At 29.3% G+C, this 10,174-nt stretch overlaps 1 protein-coding gene across 1 annotated transcript; it reads right to left on the bottom strand.

The window, feature by feature from the left end:
* Nucleotides 1-8,868: 8,868 nt before the first annotated feature.
* On the bottom strand, nt 8,869-10,110 carry LOC114260759 (F-box protein CPR1-like). Its single transcript, XM_028200947.2, has one exon. The coding sequence runs from the start codon at nt 10,108-10,110 to the stop codon at nt 8,869-8,871; it is 1,242 nt and encodes a 413-aa protein (XP_028056748.2).
* Nucleotides 10,111-10,174: the final 64 nt, after the last annotated feature.

Below are 10,174 nucleotides of genomic sequence, written 5' to 3'. Positions count from 1 at the left end.
GTATATATATCTGTATATATTGTAAAGATTGAGTGGACAACACGTTTTGAATTGTATGGTTTGAGATTCACGGTTTGTGTGAGATTATCTAAATTGGTATAGTACTGTGCCATATATATGAGATAAGATAATATATTTATTAAAAATACGATAGTTTTATTTAATTTTATTAAATTTTGTCCTTCGTAAATAAAATTATATATATAAGTTTAAGGATTTTATATTAAATATTTCTTTACTATAATTAGGGATGAATATTTTAATCCGATCTGTGAGGGTTCGCTCATACTCGCCCGACACTTATGTGGGGTGGAGGTGAATTATGTTTTGGTTACCCGCAACGGGGTGGGGCGGAGACAGGTATTACTTCTCCTAATTCAAACCCGACCCGATATAATTAGTAATATATATATATATATAATATAATTAGATATAAAAAAATAATATTAAAAGTCTATGACCTTGTTTAAATATAAATAAATGATAATTTTAAATGTCTCACTGTTTATATATATATGAAAATAAAAAAATTATTTAATGTACTAAGAATTTAAATAGTTCTTAATTTTTTTGATTATTTGAAATGTGGCCGAATATTCGTGGGTATCTACGAAGGTGGGGGTATGGTTGAAAAATTCCACCCGTAGTGGGGTTGGGGCGGGGGTAGAGTTTGTCGGTGGGGGCGGGGAATGGAAAACCCACCCCGAACCCAGTTCGTGGCCATCCCTAGCTATAACATATATAGTATAGATATATTAAAATTGTTGTACTAAAGATTAATAATTAAAATTATGCTTTGTTATAAAAAAATGACATAATTCTAATATTTCACTATTTTAGAATAAAAATATATGAATTTTAAAAAATTGTTATATTGGTTTTTGAAAGGGAAATAATTAAAAAAAATTAAAAACTTAATGAGTAAGAAAGAATTATCGTAACATGTAAAACTACTAAAATCACGATTAAACTAGCAAATCATTCAAACAAAAAATGGTTTAACTTAATCAGTTAGGTCAAAAGACTAACGAGCTTACACAAAAATTAGTTAATTAAAAATTAAAAATTTTATTTTATTAAAATTTAAACTGTCACACAATATGAAAAATAATCTATTAATTTAAATTTAAAAATGACACAATATAAATTTAAAAGGTTTTTATTATTAATAAATCCAATTTTGAGGTGTTCTAACCCAACAAGTCCACCAAAGAAAATTATAACCTAATTAGTGCCATGTATTTATACTTTTATTCCATGAGGTCATTTTTTCCTGATTTATATTGTTTGTTGGACTATTATACCCTTATATCTATTGTTGATATATATTATATAAAAAAATGATATACATATTTCATTTTTGTTGCTACCTCTATTTTGATAGTTACCATTATTCACGTTTTTCTTTTTGATTAGTTTCATTCACATTTATGGTATTGTTTCATTGTGCTAGGGTTTCGAAACTCTCTATTTGGTAAGAATTAAAAATCTAGTTTACACATGGCAGTGAAATTATTTCATTTCTCCATTGTCGCGGTGAAGCTTTGTGTTTCTCCATTGTCACTTTGTGTTCGAAGTTTTGTGTTCGTCCATTGTTGCTCTATGTTCAAAGCTCTATGTTTTTTCATCGTTGTAAATCAAAACTCTGTTTATGTCCAGTCAATTTTATTACAAACATATTATTCAAATGTGGGTTTGCTTTGATTTGGATTGGTGGAATGGTGAAATTGTATAGATTGTTAATGATAGTGATAACAATAAAGATGATGATAAAGATGTGGATGTGGGTGATATTTGTTTTTGTTTTTAGAGTGATTGAGTTTTTTTTTTTTTTTTTTTTGATTTCTAATTCTATTGCTGCCATTGTTTTTATTTTTTTTTTATCAATCAATGTAAATGTTCACATTTCACATTGTTTGAAAAGTTTGAGAAATAAGTGTTGGAATATAAATATGGACATAATTATATATTTTGTAGGATGTAAATGTTCATATATAATTGGTTATTTGTTACTACACTTGTTGTTTGAACAATCATTTTTTGTTATCATTAAACAATTGAAATATTCTTTTTCTTCCATTCAATTTTGTTTCATATTTGCAGTGTGAATGTTCACATTGATATGAATTTAGTTTTTCTAAGGTTGGCTGTATGTTAGTTATAAATTGTGAACATTCACATTATATTTTGGTATGAATTTTTTTTTTTTTTTAAATTTTTTCGAAAGTTAATTGTGTTTTGTTATTTTTTTTTACTATACTTGTTGGTTTAACAATCATTTTTGTTACTATTGAACAATCAAAATAGTTGATTTTCACTTTTTTTAATTTTATTTTATGTTTTCACGTTGTAGTGTGAATGTCCACATTTGTATGAGTTTATTTATTTTTAAACTAGTTGTATATTAATTGTAAATTGTGAACATTCACATTATATTTTAGTATAAGTTTTATTTTTTTTTGAAATGTAATTGTATGTTTGTTGTTTTTGTTATTATTCTTGTTAGTTGAACAATTATTTTTGTTACAATTGAATAATTAAAATAGTCAATTTTCACTTTTTTTTTAATTTTGTTTTATATTTTCATGTTGCAGTGTAAATGTTTATATTGGTATGAGTTATTTGTTTTAAGGTTAGTTGTATATTAATTATCAATTGTGAACATTCATATTGTATTTTAGTATGAATTTTATTTTTTCGAAAATTAATTGTATGTTTGTTGTTTATTGTGAACATTCACATTGTACTTTAGTGTGTGTTTTGTTTTTTCAAAAGTTAGTTGCATGTTTGTTGTTTACTGTGAACATTCATATTGTATTTTGATTTTCATTCAGATCTTTTGTTGTGTTATTTTTAAAATTTTCAAATTATAAAAAGGTTCAAAGTTCATAATTTGATATTTTCTCCATAGAATGCGAGGAGAGATTTTCTCCATGGAATAAGGGAAAGATTTTGTCTTAGAATGAGGGAGAGATTTTCTCCATAAAATGAGAGACTATTGTTATGTATTAGTTTCAAAATAAAAACATGTGTGAAAAATTAGAAAGAATGATTTGGTCATATTACATTAAATATAGGACTTAAAGGAATATTCAAAAAGAATGTGTTAGATGGAATAAAATACTTAGAAAGAAAATTTATCAAAAAATGACTCAATTTAAAATTATAATAATCTATCCCATAATTTATATGTTTTAAATACAAATTTAAAATTATCATAGTTGTCTCATAATTTTTGTATTAAGGAATAGTAAGAGTGATTATCAATATATCTATATATTTTACAAAAGAATAGTTTTAAAGAGAGATATTATGAGAATTTCAAAATCTCATACAAAATTATTTTTAAAATCAAACCTCTATGTGAGATTGCAAAATAAAAATTAAATGAAAACTAGTCAATTGTGATTTTCTTCATCGTTTAAAATTAAGCAAAATTAAAAAAATTAGTATGAGATATTAATTATAAGGCTTCTCACTAAAAATCTTATTTTGTTTATATAAATGAGAGAATAAGATTCATTTTATATAAGTGAAACAATTCACTTTTTTCCTTTTTTTCTCAATGTGAGATTGTAAAATAAAATAGAAGCTAGCCAATGAAAATTTTCTTAATGATTTAAAATTAAGAAAATTCAGTGAAACAATTCACTTTTTTATTCTTTTTCCGATATGAGATTGTAAAATAAAAGTTACATGGAAACTAACCAATGAGTTTTTTCTTAATTGTTTAAAATTAAGAAAACTTAATAATTTTAAAATGATGTTTTGGAACTCCTAGAAATCTTCTCTCTAAAAATTTCATTTTCCTTATATAATATAAGTGAAATAACTCACTTTTCCTTCTTTTATTGATGTGTGATTGTGTAAAATAAAAATTAACAATTATTTGGGCGAGAAGTTTATTTTGAATCAAGTAATCTCAGCCGTTTTTGAATCAAATAAATCTAGCCAATATATTTTGATAAAACTGCTAAAATCTCAATTAAACCAGCGAATTAGTCAAACAAAAAATGGTTCACCTTATCAACTAGGTCAAATGACCAATCAACTTATACAAAAATTAATTAATTAAAACTTTAAAATTTTATTTTAATTTTAAAATTTAAACTGTCTTGAACTAAAACATACACAACACTACAATATTAAATGAAAGTATAAGATTTATATAGTGAAACAACTCATTTTTTTCTCTCTTTCCTGATGTGAGATTGTAAAATAAAAGTTAACAGTTGTTTGGACAGAAAGTTCATTTCTAATCAAGCAATCTCGGTCACTTAATTTTTAATAAGGTTAATATTAGTTTATTCCACATCAAACAAATCTAGGCAATATATTTTGATAAAATAGCTAAAACCACGGTTAAACCAATGAATCAGTCAAATCGAAAACGATTTAGCCTAATTGGTTAAGTCAAAAGACTAACCAATTTACAAAAAAATTAATTAATTAAAACTTTTAAATTTTATTTTAAAATTTAAACCGTCTTGAACTGAAATATGTACAACACTATAATATTAAAGAAGAGTATAAGATTTAGTTTATATAAGTAAAACAACTCACGTTTTCTTTCTTTTCTCGATGTAGAATTGTAATTATTTTAAAGTTAAATATTATAAGAGTTTCAAAATCTCATACAAAATTATTTGTAAAATCAAAATCTCTATGTGAGATTGTAAAATAAAAGTTAAATGGAAACTAACCAAATGAAATTTTCTTAATTGCTTAAAATTAAGAAATTAAAAAAAAAATTTGGTATGAGATATTGAACGTAGTGTTTCTGACTAAAAATCTTTTTTTACTTATATAAATAGGAGCATAAGATTCACTTTATGTAAGTGAAACAATTCACTTTTTCTTTCTTTTTCCCGTGTAGAATTGTAAAATAAAAGTTAAATGGAAGCTAACCAATGGAGATTTTCTTAATTGTCTAAAATTAAGAAAATTTAATAATTTATATAAATGAGAGCATAAGATTCGCTTTATGTAAGTGAAAAAATTTACATTTTTCTTTTTTTCCCGATGTGGGATTATGAAATAAAAAGTAAATGAAAGTTAGCTACTGAGAATTTTTTTAATTGTTTAAAATTAAAAAAATTCAATAATTTTAGAATGAGAGTTTAGACTAATATATATTAAGAAATAATTAATGTAAAAAATGAGTAACTAATAAATTTAATTCAACTAATTAATGTTACCGACTGGCGAATGTGATATAAAAATTAGCTTTTTTTGATAAAAGGTTATTTTGCACAATTGTAATTGTCACTTAGGGATGAGACTTCAAAATTAATTGAGAGAGTTGAGAGTTGAGAAAAATTAAGAGGTTAAGAGTTTGAGAGAGAGAGAGTTGTTTGTAAGAAATTAAATGGGAGAGGGGAGATATTTGTAGGAGTTTGGGAGGAGGGGGTTAATTTGTAAATAAAAAAAAAATGATTGTTTGAATTGATTTCAAAAAAAAAATTTTTAAAAATTTTTTTGACTGTTGGTAGAGAGCCGTTAACGGGTTGGGCCGCCTATAGGGCACGGGCCAGGCCGCCTATAGGGCACTAAATTTTTTAGGCCTAGCCAGCGGACTGGACTCGGCTTCCAAAATGACGGTCTAGGGTCCCGGGTTGGGCCACCTATGGGCTATGTGTAACTAGTATTGTTTTGTTGTAATTAGAACATGGAAGAATTTTGTCTAGAAAGTTGATGTATAGTCCAGATTTAATTCTTGGATGGTGAGACTTATGTCTAAAATAAATCTCAATCATATAAAAAAATGTAACTTTAGCTCATATTATTTTGAGTAGAGTGTTATCAGTTACACTTGAAATAAACGTGCACCACATACTACACTTTATATATATGTGTGTGTATTGATAACTGGGTGTCCGAACTAACTTACGTGTACTTTGACTAATTCTGAAACCTTAAAGTTAATGATTGAGCACATCTCCAATGGCTTCAAGATTTAGCATGTTTAACATTCATGGGATTCAACCACTTACCACAAAGTAGTTACTCGATCTCGTTTAAGAATAATCATCTTGTCTTTTGGAAAATTTTATGTTGGTGATATATTCAATTCACAGTAGAGACCTAATAATTATATGTTCCAAAAAACAAAAACAAAATAATAGTAAAAAAAATATACGACCACACAATCTTGACCCATGCAATATTTCACTCTCCCAGTGCCTCAACAACATATGGCCCCGATTTGTTTAGAGATTGGAGGGGTTATGAATTAATCACCACAATTGCCTTGTAATCTTTGGTGGAGGAATCATTATCAATTCCAAAAGGACTAGATTAGGACATAGCTTAATTTTCTTGCATTTTCTATTGCATTAATTTCGTATCAAGCAGTCATTACTGAATGAATTATTGAACGAGTAATTAGGGTTGTGTGCAGGTTAATTTGGACGGTTTGAACGAAATAATTCCAACCAAATTGTTCTTGCATATGGACAATTTCTTAATCCATTGTTAACCCGCACAACCTCAAAATCACAGGTTGGTATTTTGGTAGCGAGTTACAAAATTTAACACATTATATGAATACATTCTAAAATCAAAAAGCCTCGTAATGTAATTATGAAACTATAAAATAAAAACAAAATTTAGAATATTTGATTTATATAAATATATAATAATTGCCAGGTTGGGTGTGTTATTTAAGCGGGTTGAAAGATTTTAAATTATACACAATTCAACATACATAAATTTAATGCTCTATCTTGACCAGTGGAAATGGAGTCTTCAATTTCTAAATTGAAGGTTGCGGAATAGTGGAGTTTTTAATGAGTTTGGTGACGACTTGGATTTGGTATTTTTTTCGGTTTGGATTTCTTATTTTTAGTTTGTTGATGTAATAATTTTTCTATGTGAGGGTTTATTTCTCTTCCTTATGGGGGCTTTTTCTCCTACTCTATGGAGGCATGAATCTTTCATTTTATGGAAGTTCGTTTATCTCTTTTTGAGATATTATAATTTCGTTTATTGGATTGATCTACTCTTTTATCAATTTTGTAATGACAATTTTTCTCAATAAAAAAAATTACAACATTATATATTGAAATAAAGATCTCTATTTTTACTATGGGCTTTCCGTCCAAAAGTTCAAAATCAATCTTTCTTGGTCCAAAGATCCATGCCAAAAAAAACTTTGTCCATAAGGATGGATTAGTGCAAAATGTCCAAATTGCCCCTACATATGTATATATATATATATATCATATACCAGTTAGAATCTCTCTCTCTCTCTCATTTTCTTTTTCGCGCATGTCGCTCTCTCTCTCTCTCTCTCCTTTTGTTGCCACCGATCTTCCATGGTGACAGAGCCAAAGTCAGTCACGGCAGCACCGCCCTCACCAACTGAGTTCCGCCGCAAATCTACTCTAGATCAACAATTCTCACACGGCGAACGGGACGACAGTGTATGTCTTTGGTTTTCAGCCTCTCTCATGGCAAAGGCAGAGAGAGACCGCCATTGTTGCTTCTCTCTCTCTCTCTCTCTCTATGAGCAGCAGTAAAAAAATTCCCTCTCTTGCAACTCTTCCAGGCGAACTTATATATATGTGTGTTTGTATGTATATATCTGTATATTATATATATATATATATATCTTCCTCTCTCTAGATTTGTTGCACACATCGACAGATCTCTCCAGATTGATTTTTTTTTTTTTTGTTCTTTTGTTGTTGTTGGTGATGATGATGAAACAGATTCAACATATTAAAAAAAAAACACAAATATGACAGATTAGTTCAAAATTTCAATAGATAATAAAATTGAAATAGTGGCTTAATTATTTCAATAACAAAGATTTGCATTTCCACAGATAATGGATAATACGTTGTCCATTATTGCAACAAATAGGGTTGGTTTAGCTTTGTAATTCAACAAATAGGATTTGGTTGGCTTTTTTTTCAACAGATAATAAATTTGGACAGATATCTAAACAGATAAGAGAATTTTGAATTGAAAAGATCACAAAATTAAACAGATTGGGTAAAGAAATTGAACAAATAGGGAAAAAAAATTGAACAAATAGTTAAAAAATTTGAAGAAATAAATATAAATTTGAACAGATAGTTAACAAAAAGTAAAACAGATAAAAAAAAAGGTCAAGGGATAAAATTAGAAACAAAATGTCCTTCAGAACTTTTCACCAAATTATTTCACAAAATGTGGACTCTCATCAATAAAAAATATCCACTAATATTGTGGTTATCCAACCTTGATGTAATGAATTGGATTGATTCATGATTCAACATTTACGTTTTGTACTTTTGTTTTTGAGTGGGTTGATTTTGGACTCTGTTATCAGGAGCTTCTCTCTTTGATTTTATGTTTTTCATTTTTGATGCATGTATGATTAAACCCTCTCCTCGTAACCAACCTAGTTGGGACGCGATATGGTTCGCCAGGATACTTTTATAATCACTGTACATGGTCAATTTCATCAATAAAGTCTCTTTGTTTGCCGTTAAAAAAAATATTTAATTTAAAAAAGTTAGGCACTCTTATCCAACATGATCTGAAAAACATCTATTAATCACAAACTAAGCATTGACACTTTCAGTTCAAAAAAACAAAAACAAAGAAAAATCACTATGAAACAAAGAAAATAAAGTTAAAAGGTTATTGAGGAAGGGATAGAAAGGGTACAAAAGATCTTCGTTTGGCTGATTTCCTCTCTCGTATTGAGCTTCCGTCCACCCAAATCCAAATACATCTCAACCATCTCTTAATATAGTTTTATTTGGTCTCTAATCAAAATTTGATGTGCTGTTATGCTGTTTGTTGTTGATTTCGGAAATTTTAACTAGGATTAACTCTATCTCGCCAGCTTCACCTCTTCCCATGGCTATCCAGGTTCTATTCCTCTTCTAAGTCTGATACTCTGTGTTCCTCCTCTCCTGAGTCTAACTCTTCATAGTCCCACTTACCTATTACCTTTCTTATCTTTCGCCTCGAGCCTGAAAGGGATGTTTCGACATATATTGCTTCCCCTCTCAACACTTCCTCCTCCCAACTGTACCCAGTAGGTGTAACTACACTTTCCTCATACACAATTGCATCCAAATAAGTTGGAATTGTAACATCCCTTTGAGAGTTGTCATTAGGATTGTATGCCCTCAAATGCTTCCTGCCAACTTTAATTAGTAATTCACCATTCTTTATAAAACACAACGGCACTACATTATCATAAATACCCAACTCAGGCAAATTCGACATGATGAACATGGTAGTCCAAGATTCTTGCATTCCATATTCCTTCATTGCCAACAACTCGACAATACCCACATGACCGCTTGGATGCTCATCGTAGCAGCGAACCATACAAAGGCGTCCTTCCAAAACTCCCAAACCAAGTATAATATCTCCATCTCCATTCTTAGGTTGTGGCATTGGTAATTTCTTGAATTTGTTCATTCGTGGATTGAAGTAAATGATTTCACGGGGTGCGAAGAAGCGATCCGAACTTTTATTAGAGGCAAACCAATGTAGATTTTCATTCACCACAGGTCCTGATTTCACACTACAAAAATGGTAGGGGAAGTTGATCTCTGTCCAAGTTTTGCTTCGGAGACTACCAACTACAACGAATTCACCACCGAAGAGTGTAATGTCATGAGAAAGGGCCATTACAGCCTTATACTCATTACTAAATGAGTCAAAGCAAAGCCCAGAAACAACAGTATAACCAGTACACAGCAAGGACTCATATGAGAGGACTTTCGTCGAACACTTGGTGAGCGGATTCCACAAGAACAAATGATCGCGAATCCTAATAAGCAACAACCCATTACAGGAACCGAAGATTTCATATGGGTTTTTTTTCACAGGTTCATCAACGATTTTCACAAGAAAATCTTGGTCGATGGAGTGAAGAGAAAACCTTCCACGAACGAGAACATTGTTTCGTGGTACGACTTTCACAGAAACTGATTGAATCAAAGCTCGCCATTGCTTGGAAACAAGAGTAAATTTCACGAGAGATTTGAGGGGTAATCTTGAGAATATTTCGATAACGATTTCTTCGGGAAGGCTTGGTAGATTGAGTTGTGCTTTTGCTCTAATCTTTTTCTCAGTCGCTCTTCCAACTAGGGTTTGCATTTTGCTCTCTGGCTCTTCAGAGCGAGCTTTGTGATGCTAACACAATATATATGGGTCTGTTTCC

Source organism: Camellia sinensis, chromosome 7 (assembly GCF_055761805.1).
Source record: "Camellia sinensis isolate YWXY chromosome 7, ASM5576180v1, whole genome shotgun sequence".
NCBI lineage: Eukaryota > Viridiplantae > Streptophyta > Magnoliopsida > Ericales > Theaceae > Camellia > Camellia sinensis.
This window is presented reverse-complemented; position numbering and strand designations above follow the sequence as displayed.

Excerpts from the sequence above, each read along its gene's own strand:
- LOC114260759 (XM_028200947.2), bottom strand. The coding sequence starts at position 10,110 with ATGCAAACCCTAGTTGGAAGAGCGACTGAGAAAAAGATTAGAGCAAAA.